This window comes from Gobio gobio (genome assembly GCF_949357685.1).
Source record: "Gobio gobio genome assembly, chromosome: 16".
In the NCBI taxonomy this organism is placed as follows: domain Eukaryota; kingdom Metazoa; phylum Chordata; class Actinopteri; order Cypriniformes; family Gobionidae; genus Gobio; species Gobio gobio.
In genome coordinates this window covers 28898124-28913602 of record NC_137109.1, presented here as the reverse complement: position 1 = coordinate 28913602, position 15479 = coordinate 28898124, and the positions used below count along the sequence as shown (strand labels likewise).

General features: G+C 39.6%; 2 protein-coding genes across 2 annotated transcripts; one reads left to right on the top strand and one right to left on the bottom strand.

The window, feature by feature from the left end:
• Positions 1 to 1787: 1787 nt before the first annotated feature.
• On the top strand, positions 1788 to 5390 carry prss23 (serine protease 23). Its single transcript, XM_079839657.1, has 2 exons — positions 1788 to 2237; positions 3389 to 5390. Exon 2 carries the CDS (start codon positions 3407 to 3409, stop codon positions 4535 to 4537), a length of 1131 nt encoding a protein of 376 aa, XP_079695783.1. The 5' UTR covers positions 1788 to 2237; positions 3389 to 3406; the 3' UTR covers positions 4538 to 5390.
• A 3123-nt stretch (positions 5391 to 8513) lies between these two features.
• cfl1 (cofilin 1) lies at positions 8514 to 14438 on the bottom strand. The gene is made up of 4 exons (XM_079839722.1): positions 14319 to 14438; positions 10184 to 10482; positions 9851 to 9927; positions 8514 to 9460 (listed from the first exon to the last, which is right to left on the bottom strand). The coding sequence occupies exons 1-4, from the start codon at positions 14319 to 14321 to the stop codon at positions 9342 to 9344; spliced, it is 498 nt and encodes a 165-aa protein (XP_079695848.1). The 5' UTR covers positions 14322 to 14438; the 3' UTR covers positions 8514 to 9341.
• Positions 14439 to 15479: the final 1041 nt, after the last annotated feature.

The window sequence follows — 15479 nt, the reverse complement described above, 5'->3', positions numbered from 1 at the left end:
CTTCACTTTAGTTTGTGCGTAGTGACTTTTGAGATATGAGATATATCCACAGTGGCACCAACACATGCCACAATATCCTGCTTCAAGATTCGTGCTTCAGCTTTAAACTGAAGCATTGTATTGTAAAAGTAACCTATGTCCTCTTCATTGACTTATTTTGCTTCCTTTGGTGGAAGAATTTCCCCTTTTCCGTTAACAAGAAGCATCAAAGCCTCTGCAGATTATCCGGTGTTGCTAGAGAAAAGGCTTTTCAGTTTGCCTAAAAAACCTAGAGAAGAGAAGACAAGAATCAGTTGTTCTGAAAATAGACAGCCTGGTGAATAGAGAAAAGGCCACTGAGGCACAGGACTGGAGCTGGAGGTGATAAAAGATCAGCTTTGGAGGAACGGACACACTTTCAAAGGCCCCTCCTCACGGCGAACCCCCCTCCCACTCCACCTCCCTCCATGAGGCATGAAGCCAGGACAGGTCAAGAACAAGAGTCCCACTGTAAAGAGATCTGGGGATTGTCCAAGGTAGCAGATTCCTGTGGAGTGAATTAGCTTCAGGCTGCATTTCCAATGTCCTAACCCCTTATCGCTAACTGTGAAAGAGCATAGCAAATATCAGTGGCTTGTCAGCTAGAATGATATCCACTTCAGTCTCTGGTGGCTTGTGATGTTAAATAAGATATATGTCTGGAAGTGTCTGAAAGAAAACCAGGAGAAAGGGGAGCAGGAAACAGACAATGAGAACAGCGTGTCAGTGCCAGCACACATCAACCAAATCTTGCTCACCCACCGTGACACTCAATGTAGTAGCATGATACCATCACTGAACAGTGTTTTGTCATGGTATTAGACATTTACAGACTTCCAGAACCCCTACAAGACTTCAAACATTCCTTAACCTAGTGCAAAACCGCAGGTTGAGAGAACAGCCCTGGGGTATTGTGGAGAAGAAAAAAAAAACTTTTGTATTGGAAATGAAGCAGATGTATCTAACTTTAGTACGGAAGCCTCAAAGTACAAAGTAAGGGATTGCAACTTATATACCAGCTGTGACTATATATCACAATGTGCCTTTATTTCTTGCAATGTGACTTTGAATTTGAACCTCACAACTGTAACAGTAATATATGCAGGCTTGCATACTTTGGCACTATGTGTGGCTTTTTAGTTGAGCAAATGTGATATGATTTGATACGCTTTTCGAAACGCCTTTTCCTGTGTGCTTTAATCAACACAAACACGCACAGGACACTGTTGGAAAGCTATGTTTTTCAACCATTAAAAGCCTCTAGTTTTGTGCAATGCATCTGAGAAATGGAAATCTTTTCACCAAAGAACGTGTTTTGTGCAGGTTAGGGCAGGTGGTGTGAGTGCTTGAGGAAGATCAAGGTCAGAAGGTTATATTCAATCTTGCACTATGGCTCAAGACGCCATCACGACTGCAACACACCCAAGTATTTCTGGAATGTGTCCAGCCATAAGACCCACCCTACAACAATCGGTCATTTTAACCCCTTTACACCGTAACAGGTAAGATTACACATATAGATTTAAAGAGTCATAATAAACAACACACGCTAAAAGAATGACCTAAACACGTGTACATGTGTTTGTACTTGCTTTGAGTGGCATAGTACATGTAGTGCAATTTAAATGAAACTGAGAAGGAATGCATATCCTCAAGACATGCATGCCTTGACTGTCACCTACCTGTGTTAATAACACCTGTAGGAATATTTTAATGTGTGCCAAGACATGCCCAGAATAAATGCTCTGTTAGCAGACAGATTTGTCATTACATTTAAAGAATTAAGATGGAAAGTATAGATAGACGTGATGTACTGAACACGTATCAGACTCTTCACTAATAGATGTTGCTTTTGGACACATCGTCTTTCCCTTTATGCTTGTGCCGTCGGCACTAGGACCCCGCAGGGATGCGCAATATTGCGCCTCAGTTATTGGGATCGGACGACCTCAGTTTTGCACTACAGCAATCACCATTCAACGGAGAGCAAGTGTGCTGTCTGATATGCTGAAATAAGGACTTTGATAAGAAGCAGTTTTTCAAGAAAAGCTGGCGGTTAAAAGGATTGTGTTTTTGGCGGACCTGTCACGCGCTCCAGAACTTCACAGTGAAGATGGGAGTAAACCTGGAGAATGGGATACCCGGTGAACTTCCTGGAGACGAATCTGTGATTTGGATTTAAACAAGCCTTGATCATTATTAACACAGCTTGAAGTTAAGTATCCATCCTTTTATCTGAAACTGTTTTGTGTCATTCCCTCGGTCAGGCATCGCGCGTAAAGCTGTGGCGCACGGGTCGAACACTGATGCTCTGGTTGGCTGTATACGTATCATTAATTTCCCGTTTTAATCGCGATGCCTCTAAACATTACAATTTTCAAAAAAGTAAAACAATTACAATTCTATTTTATTTAACGTACGTTCCCATGATTAAAATGGCCAGTTTGCGTAGGACTTTGAATACTATCTCCTGGCTGCCATTTCTGCAAGTGCATTGCAGTTGTTGGTTTGTACTGCGCGATGGGAAAGTGAGGGTAGGTAAACACAGTTTGTTTTCCTTGAGTTTAACAACAACGCGAGGCGTAGATGGGGTTGGTTGGACATTCATTCATGATGTGAAAGACAACAAAAAAAGACGAGATTGGGGGTTTTCGGGACAAAGGGAATAGGAAACAGGTTGTGTCCAGGGAATTCCTCAGGTGTCACACATGGGTGTCCATGCAGAAGCAGATGATAATGTCCCTTCTCACGCCATTTGTATTATGCATTTGTCTATAGTCTATTATTGATTTTTTTTGTATCGATTTGTATCGAAGGCACATATTTGACAATCCAAAAAAATCAAAACAGTTAACATAAAACTTTAAGGTATAATATGTAGCTCAGTTTTTTCCCTATTTATTCTTAAAGGTGAAGTCAGTTGCTAGTTTTACTCATTTTTACTACATTAAAGTGATGTACACTCAGAACTACCAAGTCCAAAACCACTGGTACTATTAGATCGAATAAGAGCCAGCTAAATGTGTCAACACTCTTTAAAATACATGTTCTAAATAGGGGTTTTCGTAGCAATGCCATTTTGGTTTCCTCAAAAACATTTAAATGAAGAAAGAATTATTATTTTTTTCGTAAGGCTGAAATACACGACTACAGAACATTTGCGCCAACATTTTTGCCCCAATTTACAGAAACCCTTTCCACTATAAAGAACCTTTTGTTTCCATGGAAGTTAAAAGTTCTTCATGGCACCATAGATGCCTTTTTTTTTTAATGAGTGAAGACATTACATTTCTATGACCTTATATATGCAAAATGAAGAACATCTTGAGTTTTATTTCATGCTTGCATATATGTTTGTGTTTGCTTTTAGGTTGCATACATCTTAGCCATGGTGCCTAACTGCGCACTGGGTCTGGCCCATCCTTGCTGTATTGGCCTGCTGTTCTTACTCCTCCTGCCCAGCTCAGTTTCAGTGAGAGAACCTCGCCATCAGTCTCACGCCCACCTCCCCTCGCTGATACCTCACGCCACCCTACCGCTGTCCCGCTCCCGCTTCAGCGCCAAAGCTCAGCTGGACCTCACCACTCACTGCAACGAGAGCTGCTACCACAAAGGAGAAGACATGGATAAAGAGCACCTGGCTTTCGAAACACTTTATGCAGATGGATCCCGAACATTAACCACTGTTGACCTGGATGAAAATGACATTGAACTTCCTTCCAGGCAGCCCAAAGTAACCGCTCCCAGACATAAGCGGCTAAAACGGCAGATTTACGGTTCAGATGGGCGCTTTAACATCCGTGGCGACCACTTCCTTCTGGACTACCCGTTCTCCACAGCCGTCCGTATTTCTACCGGCTGCACTGGAGTTCTGGTGTCCCAGCAGCATGTCCTGACCGCAGCCCACTGCGTGCATGATGGGAAGGATTATGTCAAAGGAGCGAGGAAACTCAGGGTGGGCTTTCTGATCCCTCCGTCTGTTAACGGTACAAGGCCGGGTCAGGCTCCCGTGAAGAAACCCCTGGTGCGCTGGGTGAGAGTTAAACGGACCAGAGTTCCTAAAGGTTGGATTCAAGGTCCTCAAGAGGTCAGCATGGACTTTGACTATGCACTTCTAGAGTTGCGTTGGCCTCACCAACGTCCCTTCATGCGGCTGGCTGTGGCACCCACCTCAGACCATTTGGCTGGTAAACGCATCCACTTCTCTGGATTTGACAGTGACCGGCCCGGGGAGCTGGTGTACCGCTTTTGCCCTGTGGAGGATGAGTCCAATGATTTGATCTACCAGCACTGTGACGCCCGCCCAGGTGCGAGTGGCTCTGGTGTTTACGGACGTGTGTGGGACGATACTTTGGAGCGCTGGGAGCGCAAGGTCATCGGGATCTTCTCGGGCCACCAGTGGCTGGAAATCAATGGAGAGAATCGTGACTACAATGTGGCTGTTCGCTTCACTCCACTGAAGTTTGCTCAGATCTGTTACTGGGTTCATGGAAATAAGGTGGACTGCAACCAGGACTGAAGACACGACAGAGAGGAATGGGACAATATAAAATCATGGACAAAATACGACATGCCTGATTTTGGAACCTGCACTTTACAGTCTTTTACGGGTGTGGCTACTGAATTTGAGACTTACGAAGGTCCATGGCTGGTAGATCGCTACCCACAGGCTTTGATCACTCACATGGGTTGAGCTGGAACTTTATTTAACCACTACCTTTAGTTTTTGCTCGCTATACTGCCAACGTTACACATAGCTTTAGACTCTGAGGTCGACAATACTAGCAGATTTATCTTGTCAAGTCTTTGATCTTACTTGTGTGATTCTCTCCACAACCTCGCTTTGTTCAGATTCCACATTACAAGAAGCTTTAAACTGTTGTTTGCACTTTTAGAAAATAGAATTGGGATGGAGGTTTTATTGTGATCCAACTAAAAGTAGAGGGAAATGGGTCAAGCTTCCTTCTTTTCCATCCCTGAATATCAGTTTTGTCTGTTGAGCATACTACTTTTATTTTTTTCTGAACTATAATTAGCACAATAACAAAATCGATGACTGGAGATGTAGTATGGGTGTTGTTAAATTGAGAGAGTTAATAGTAATTTTCAACATAAAACCCTTAGTTTATTTTAATGCACAGCATCTGGATCTGTAGCCCATGAATACAATTCACTCTTCTACAGTTACAGTCTACTTTTCCAAGATAGATGAAGACCTCATATTGGTAACACAGTATCTGTTTGTAAATAATTTTATGTTGGATTAATATAAAGACTGAACACAAACTAAGAGAAAGGTTGTGGGGTAAATGTTGATTATAATTCTATTTTTAAAAAGCTTTTTATTTTAATAAACTAAAGGGTGTCTCTTGTTTTTGCTTTTCTTTTCACTGCAAATTTAGAGGCAATTTCTCAATGAGGACCTATATTTCCTAAAGAAGTGGTAATAATAGCAGATATGATTCTGTGTTGTATATTTCAAGTATTCAAAAGAACATTCATATATAATCTGATAATTATTACTGAATGTAAAATGTGACACTGATACCCTCTGGTGGCAAGAAGTGGAAGACGTAAAAAAAAAAATACTGCCAGATTTAGCCAGAAAACAGCTTTTGCCGGTCATTGTATTGTTTATTGTTAGTTTATACAGAACAGTGTTGTAGTAGCTACTAACAGCTTGTGGTTTAATTTATAATTTCAAATACGCTAGGAAAGGTGCAGAGACGATAGCAGTTCAGCACAGGAAGTTGTACGGTTCGTTTTTTTTCAGTAGGGTTTTGAAATTAATCTCTACTGCCCTCCAATGGTTGACATGTGTACATCTTTCGTTGAGTCTTTCACAACATGGCTGAACAGTAAGTCCTCGCGGTTCGGTCAGTCAGTCAGGAGCGATTATACTGACGTGAATTCAGCAGTATTGCAGCTCAGCCATTTAATATAGCACAAATTGTACAGTAAATTATTTAAAGGAACACACTGCATTAACATTAATTCATTGAAGGGTATTTTTAGTGAAATAAATGTTAATACCGGTTTATCATTATGTTCTCAATTACTGATACCCATCCTCAGGCTGTTTATTAGCAATAACTTCATCCACATTTACATTCAACGCACTAGATGTGTGACATGCGCAGTACATGGCAGGGTTTTTTGTCATTCAGTGTATTGACCCTACCTGCAACTGCACGCCCTCTTCTATTAGGGTATCTATTCTTTTAAGTGTCCAAATTTACTGCTGCCATTTCTCAAAAAGAAAGATTTAACAAATTAGTCTGTTAAGGAATTGATTTGATCGTTTTAATGGAATTGCACTTTTATTAATTGTATTTTGCCATGCCATCATCAAATACTAAAATACTTGTTTGTACAAGATGGATTTGTAATCATAGTAGTTACAATACAAATATAGCTGTGAGCAGCAATTATTGGGGTTCGAGCGATTTAAGGTCTTTATGCACATTAGTGTAAAAGACATTAGGTTTTATTTAGCAAGCACACAACCACTTAAATCATAGAAGGAAAATACCATTTACAGCCAATTTAAAAAAAAAACTAGGACTAGTTTGACAAAGTAGGTTTTTAACATAATAGCGTATATTTAATGAACTATTTGATTGACAGCAGTGGTGCATGAGGCAAAGTTGTTCAGTATGAGGGGATCTATCAAATAATATACATATTTTGTGGATGTGTGAAACACCACGTGATTACAGAGCCGTAAAACTTGTTAGTGCCAACAAGTAGGCGATTTCTTTCGAAATTCTTACAGACCTCTAGGGCCACGAGTCGAACAGGTCCACCGAGTTTCGTTCTGTTCAACCTCCATTAACCTGTGCTGCGTTCCACTCCACTTTTAGACACGCACTTGTGCACTTCCCCTCGGGGGAATCCCCACCACCATTTTGAAGTGCGTTCCATTTCGTGAAGTGGACATGGGAAGTTTATATGGACAGACCCTTGCTCCCTCGATTTTGACAGAGGGAGCGAGCCTACTTCATGTGTATACTTCAGGCAGCTTCATACACCACAATGCAACACGATTGTGACATCACCGCAAGGGTAAAACTTAATAAATAAATCCATTGTGGATTCCAAGTAATCAAGGGCTTAGGACGTTCCAGTTCAGTCCATTGCAAAGTTTCCACCAGTAGTGGGCACTCATGCAATGTAGGCAATGACGCACATCCGAGAGAACGAGACGGAGGGAAGTTAGCGAGTGAAGAGCATAAAAACGAACTGGAACGCAGTCTAATAGGTGGCCGATGGCAGCCATGTTTTTTAAGATACGTCAATGTCCTCACAGACATACACGGCACCTTGGACCAAGACACTGCATACCAATTTTCAAGTCAATAGGACTAACGGTCAGGTGGTTAGGCCTTTTCATGTTTATTTTTTTTCCTGTTATAGCGCCACCTAGTGTTCAATCTATTTTTTTTACTGTGACCTCAGATAGAACTCATGTGTACTGAGTTTGGTGAAGATCTCATTTACTTCAAGTTTTAGCCATTTTAATAAAATAGGCTCCGCAACATTACTGCACCCCTTGACGTCCGTGAATCAAAATTGACTTTTTTTCCCAATAATTCTAGATCAGACTCCAGAGAATATTTATGCGCTCTAGTTACGATCGGGCGAAAAACCTAGGACTAGTTAGCAAAAGTAGGTTGACAAAATTCAAAAGTGCTTATCGGAAATGAAATCAGATATACATTTTGTTCGTCTTGAGCTCTGCTTTCCAAATGATATACGACACTTGAGTCTACGACAAACGGTTTAGGAGTTATGAGCTGTTTCGCGCTTTTGATCGCTGTAGCACCACCTATTGGTCAATCGGTGTCATAGCTTCTCAGGTTCTCCCCAAATTGAGGACTACCATCTGGCCAAGTTTGAAGTCTAGCACTTACGGTTTGTTCTGCTCAATCAGTTTTACGGTAGAAGAAATAATAATCCTAACAATTACAATAGAGTTTCAGTCCTACGGGCTCAAACCCCTAATAAACATTTTTAGTATTAGCTTTTAGTCTACTGAACTACATTAACAAGCCACCCATCAAATCCATAGGGGATCTTTGTTTGGATCCATTTGAAACTGAATTTAGCAACCATCACATATCAGTGCATAAACCATGCTGAACACTGATGAAACCGCAACAAATGCAGAATAATCAACACAGATGTAAGCATTACTATCTAATATATATATATATATATATATATATATATATATATATATATATATATATATATATATATATATATATATATATATATATATATATATATATATATATATATATATATATATATATATATATATATATATATATACACACACACACACACATACCCCAATATAAAAGTGCAACTCAATATTCAAAGATTTAGCAAAATGAGTTCCACCTTAGGGTGCAAAAAAGAAAAAAGGCAACAGCCTTCACACAGATGATTTGCCAAACATGAAGAAACAAACCAGCTGTACCAGCAGAGTTGTTTAGTGCTTTTTTTATTAGAGATAAGGAGACGATACAAAACATCCACTGACCAATATCAATCAAAGCTCTGTACACAGGCTGCCCAAATATATCGCTCCCCATCTAAATTTCATACATGTCCATCAATCCACTCAATCCAATTAATCAACAGACCGCTCACCCACTAGGTCCCAGATTTTACAGGTAGGAGGAATGTGTACAATTTCTTAACACCAGTGCCATGGTTTTGAATTACATTTGGAAATATTTATATCAGATGGAATCAAAAACAACGTGAGCTCAAAATAAAACAAATGGGGGGAAGGGGAGAGTAAACGGTGTTCCCAGAATGGTCCAATAACATTGTGTGATTCTGGAGTAAATTTTATACTATACCTAGTCTCAACACACATACTTAGAAAAACTTAACTAGACGTTTGGCAAAAAAAAAAAAAAAAAAAAAACCTAAATCTTAACAAACAGTATGTTGTATAGCTGAATTGTAACGGCTGCTGTCTCAGTCTTTCCTTTCAACAATCCAATGGAACTCAGAAAGAACGAAAACCTGCCAGTACACATTTACAGTTATATTACTTTGTTTTATAGTCATCATCCTTCATTTTTGTATTTTAAGATCTTTTTTTCTCTTTTATTTTTTTGTTCATTGTATGTGAGAACTGGAATGACAGCCTACATCTTTCATCATGTGTGGAGTTTGGAAACTGTCACTTTTGCCCCCTCCCCACCCACATTAACCCACCCCGTGGCCCCACAAACAGTCGTGCTGGCCCACCTGCCCCACCCATGTTGGAATGAAAGGCTAACCCCTGAAATGTGTCAGCCTCAGTCGGACAGAGGATTCCCCTCAAGAGTGATCACCGATGAACCCCCGAGCTTCTCAGCAAGGGTCTTTCGGTCCTTGATATCATCTAGACCGTTCACTTGCCACTCGTGCTTGATACCTGTGAAACAAGACAACAGAAATGTTACAGATCTCCCAAATACATTTAAATAATTATAATAAACACCACAGCATATGCTTTGCTTTTTTTTTTAAAATATATACACACACATATATATACATATATATATATATATATATATATATATATATATGTGTATAATGTATATAATAAAATGTTGCATGTATGGTTTAATTTACATTTTAAAAAACTAGTGCATGCATAGTTTAAATTTAAAGTTTATATTATACATAATTTAAATCCATTATACACTTACATAAATATTTAAATATTACTACATTTATTCAATTACAATTAATACATTACATTTAAATACATTTTATAAACTGTATTACTATTTCTTTCTTGTTTTGATATAGACCACATTACCTGTGAACTTCTTCTTGATGGCATCCTTGGAGCTGGCGTAGATCATCTTGCTTTTAAGTGGGGCGTTTTCTGGGGCCCTGGACAACACAACAAGAGATCAGATCATCCGTTTCACACAAGCATTTGACATCAGCATCCAATCCTGTTACTGGAGATCTACCCTCCAGCAAAGTTCAGCTTCAACCATAATCAAACACCTGAAATAGCTAATGAAGATTTTCAGGAACACTTGATAGCTACAGACAAGCCTGGAACTGAACTCTGCAGGAAGGCAGAACTGCAGAAACAGGACAGGGAACCCCTGGTTTCAATGAAGTACACTAGTAGACTTGCCAGAAAATGAAAACCAGGTCCTCTTTCTTGGTCTCTTTAGTCTCATATGTGGCATCATAGAGAGCGTAGCGACAGTCATTGGGAGGAAGCATCTTGACAAACTTAAGGTAGGGATCTCCTTCATCTCCCTGCAGGATCTCCTGGCCTTCCTCCATAATGATCTTCTTCTTGTCCTCACTGAGGCAGAAAAGAACGGCCTTCTTCCTCTTGCGCTTGTCCTCTTCATTGACTTGAGCCTTACGGACCTTCATGTCATTGAAGATCGTCAACACGCTCTCTTCCACTGTAACTCCGGAGGCCTGCGAGCACACAAAACACACACGGGATAAGGTCACATGGGGGGTCCGTTTGAATAGAGGGAAGTGAGTGAGTTGATGAGCAAGGATGCATGAATGTGTGGGTGAGAAGTGAATGAATGGGGTTTTGCAACAAACAGTCTTGTCTGATCTAGTTAGACGGGCTGCCCTTTTAACAACTGAATACTTGGACCTCATTTGGCCGAATCCAAACTACTGGGCCAGCAGGTTTTGCAGTGCAAAACAAAAAACCCTGACATGGAAGAAATAAGGACTGCACACGTAAAAAAAAAAGGGTAGTGGAATGAGAGTTATAGCAAAATTACTTATTTAACATTCTGGGTAAAAAAAATTAAACACTAGTGATTTGGTTTATACTAGGGATGGAACGATTACCGGTTTCACGATAAAATATACTGACGTTAGTAATATCGTTTAAAATTGAATTATCATTAAAACCGCATTTTATCACGATTTTGAAAACTCATGCTAAATCCTGTCCAGCCAGTAGCAGTTTGACGCAGGCGCAGCGCACAACGTTGTTTTTTGAATGAGAGAAAATGGCAGAAGGCAGTGACAGCACCGGGAGATATTTCAGCCTTCTAAAAGGACCAAACTGAGGTGGTCATCATATTTTGGCTTTTAAGTCCTGAGGGAAACTTAAATCAAAGATGGTCACCCTGTCTGCAGAACAAGCAAGAAGAAAGTCGCTTTAATAGGGGGAAACACTTCAAATCTGCAAACGCAAGGCAAGTGGACTTTGACCTCGATACTAAAACTACGTCTGGGAAATAACGTGAAGCTTGAGGCAAAGACGAACGAACAAGTTCAGACAAGACTAGGGAGACATTTAAGGGATAATGTATATCATTGTAAACTTATTACACAAATTCTCTTTACCACAAATAATTACAGGGACACATTGAATTGAGATTAATGTTTTAAATTGTACCGGTTTATAATCCATTTTTGTACAGTGTACAAAACAATAGTCCAGACAAGATGATCACAAGAAGTTTTAGTACTAATTATAGTAGTATTAATAGTAAAGTCCTCTGATTTTATTTTCAATACAATCAAAAACTGAGACAAGTTGCATTTGAATGAAGAGAGAGCGTCCATCATGATTTGTTGCTATTGACGACGGCCATTATAAGGAAAGAAATGCCACAGAATAGAATCTTCCGTAAAGTGCATAGAGTTGCTCGTTTTATTTGTTGATTTTCAAATGTAAAACTTGAAATGTTGTGCATCTGCTCTTTTTGAACACCATCTCATTTGAACAAAACAGTGATAATATTTATAATTATTGATAATTTGGGTCACCATAATCGTGATACGAAATTCATACCATTCCATCCCTAGATTTTACTCCCACAAAAAAAACTCAAAATAGCAAGCCAAAGAAAAAGGGCAGTTTGAACAAGGCACCATTCTCTTCTGGTCACACGACTTTTCAGACATCCTCCAACACAATTGAACAGAGGGAAGGTTTGGCACTTCCTCATAAGAGCTGATCAAATTTAGACTGAGCATCTGATTTAAAACAGGGCAATTAAAATGTATAAAATTGGCCTTAGATATTATGAGAGCCATGTCATACAAATCTGGTGTACAGCTTTAGATCGCAAAACAATGATTCTTCTGTAAAAAAAAAAGAAAAAATGCCTCAGTCACACTAGTCCCATGAACCTACTCAAGTCCTCTGATTTCCATTAGAAACAGGGATCAGTGGCTAATGCTGCACTGCCATAACAAAACATTCAGTTCATAAACTCAGAGCAATGAGAAAATCTTTAAAAAATGCAGGTAACCTTCTCTAGCTTCATATTAGGACATGTGAAAAAGTGGACACAAGCAGCCTTGCGGGTTAGAGGTTTGAGTGGCCCACTTTACAGGAAACGCATCTAAAGGGTGGAACTGGGTTTGCTTAAGGTGTGAATGACAGGAATGCATTGAGATGCCTCATTACCTAACAAGATCACAAATAATGGAAAGGAGGAAAAAAGGGGCATTAAAGGCCCAAAGGAGAATCAGGATTCTCACACCTTTAGACCAATGAATCACGACTTTGTCTCTTACGATTACTGTATACATATTTTCCATGATTGTGGGATCCTTGTTTGTGTGAAAAGACCTTTTAGACAAATGGATAAACATTTGTAGATAGCTCTAAGATAAATCGAAGACAAAAGCTTCTTAGCTTTTATTTAGAAGCTTTTGATCGAGTAAACGCAGATTCTAGATATTTCACCTTAAGAGAAAACAGGCATTCGCGACCTCATCTGTCATCTAGTGTCATAAAATAAGGAGCAAAAGTCCAAAGTTTAAATACAAGGACAAATGTTGAGGGTAAATCATCCACGTTCACTGAGAAGTGAAACCCAGACTAGCACTGTGATACAGGAAATGTGACGTCGTGGGCCCTCTAAAGAAGAGACGGTTGTACTCAAGAAAAAAAGAAACAAAAAACGATATAACGCGTCGTCACATGCTTCACAGAAAGAGGTTGATTTTGTTTGTGGCCTATGACGTCGTATATTGTCCTGGCGACGAGGATACCGAAACTGGTCGCACCGGAACCGGCATTTCCTTCAGCCTGCACGCGGCACGAACGTAATTTCCCCTCAATTTCACAAGTGTTTGTGTCTACAGAAACGAGTCGACGGAACCAGCAGCGGCTTAAATATTAGAGGAAGCAAAGGATCTTCCACCAAATATCCACAAGCACTGCACTCATACACAAGAAACGGTAACTTATGAGCTTAAAGACAAAACACCGATAAAAAAATATACAGGATATACAATATGAAAATAAAACAAACGCGTCGAGCAAAGATAAGTCACTAACGCTACGGGCTACGTCCAACCAGGAAGAGTGTAGTCGTGCACACGTTGCCTGACCATACGCAAATGCACAACTAACGGTTTTTAAACCTGGCTTCCTTCTTCACAGCGCATATATTTTATAGTATTTCACATAAAACCGTGCTGCACTCGACCAAAAGCACGTTCCTAATCTAGGTATCTTTTTTTGGTCAAAGAAATAAAACACCATCTGCGCATCAAGAATTAGGGTGGGGCCACGATTGCGGTGCTCGTGCAAGTGTCCCAAATATCCGCAAAATTAACGCGTCCTAAAGACGAAAAGCGTAGTATAAACACGCGAGGATTCGACCTTAAAAGGGAATAATCTGCGTTTTTACACAAGCCCGCTGCCGCTCCGGTGCGGCAAATGTGAGCGATGGTGTTTTCTGGCCGTGCTCAGACAAAGGACATACTCTAGAAAGCGCTTCATCTGGCAAACGAAAAACGCAGTTAAACACACACTGTCAGCGGACATTGGTTTATTAACATCCACTCCTAATTTCGCCAGGCGATGTAATATGGGGCCTGTAGATGGGGCCTGTCGGTAGTATGCGATGAAAAGCAGTGAGGCCTTCCCTGGGCCTCGACTCGCGGAAATAAAGGAAGCTGAGTGGGGAAATGGCGCCAGTAGTTTTTGGGTCTATTTTTTTGCCAATCTCATCGCATCCGAATAGCTGAAGGCCAAGCACAATCAAATCATTGAGAGCCGTGAGATTAACTGTATATATATAAATAAAAATGCTCAAAGAACACTGCCACAAGAAACAACGAAACCCAGTTTGCGTTTTTCTAACAATTTACGGCACTTAACATAGCCTGCAGCTATAGTCGGCGGATGCGTTAATTGACAGATTTGATTCACAGATTATGCATTCACAGAAAAAAAAAAGCCCACAGCCTAGTCATTAAACTCTTCAAACACATTGGAAATAGCCGTAAATCGTATAATTATTATGTATCTGTAGACATACCATGGTTGTGTCTCTGTGCTAGTCGGCGTCTGGATAGGAATTGAATGAGCTGTGATGCAGTCCCTCGGTCTCGCACACTTGATACAACACTCGGGCGCGCCCTTTTGCGCGTGGCCGCGCGGCAGATGGGAGCGAGCGTCCATGTCACGCGCTTATTGGGGTGTTATGGGAACTGTAGTTTTCAACTCCACACAAACTGTCGTATTCACTGTTGTCAGTCAGTAGTACATTGGCACAAACTTATGAACGCGTTTATAAAAGCGTTTATAGAAGGTTATGTGCATTTTAACGTTGCACTTTTTACTAAGCATTTGTTATTAAAAATGACCGGCATATTTTACAGTATAAATAATACTTTATAATGTCAATTTTAACAGTATTTTATATGTATGTCAACTCTTTATATATATATATATATATATATATATATATATATATATATATATATATATATATATATATATATATATATATATATATATATATATATATATATATATATATATATATATATATATATATATATATATATGTGTGTGTGTGTGTGTGTGTGTGTGGGCTATATATATATATATATATATATATATATATATATATATATATATATATATATATATATATATATATATATATAAACATATGTAAATATTATGAATTAATTAATCAATAAAATTATGAGATATCAATACTTAACAAGACTACATTTAAAAAAAGAAAAAAAACATATTTAATATTTAAATAGGTTTGGGAAATTCTTGAGATGGAGCTTTCTACCATATGATAACGTGACATGGAAAGCACTGTTATGCTACTAATGCTGCACTGAAAACATACTAGACCGATTGCAATATTCGTTGGTGGCTCGTAGGGCACGCTGCTGTCTGAGCCTAACCCTTTGTGTTTGTCTCTGCCCCTTTTTAAGGTTCGCTTAACTCGCTTCCAAATAAGGAAGCAAATGGTGACAGTCGTGAACGCGCTTCAGCCAAAGCCGCGCACATCAGGCGGCTCGCGACTCCGATCGCCATATAAGGAAACAAGGACATTTCATTTCTATAGAAAAAATTCACACAGCACGCGCTAGAGGGAGCGGTGGACAGCAGCAAAGAATGAAACTGCAAAGAGGGAAGAGCATATCCCGCTGACCACAGAATAGCCTTATTA

Excerpts from the sequence above, each read along its gene's own strand:
- cfl1 (XM_079839722.1), bottom strand. Across the intron at positions 9,928-10,183 it reads GACCTGGTTTTCATTTTCTG|GGCCCCAGAAAACGCCCCAC; the intron begins GCAAGTCTACTA and ends TGTGTTGTCCAG. Across the intron at positions 9,461-9,850 it reads CATCAAGAAGAAGTTCACAG|GTATCAAGCACGAGTGGCAA; the intron begins GTAATGTGGTCT and ends CTTGTTTCACAG.
- prss23 (XM_079839657.1), top strand. The coding sequence starts at position 3,407 with ATGGTGCCTAACTGCGCACTGGGTCTGGCCCATCCTTGCTGTATTGGC.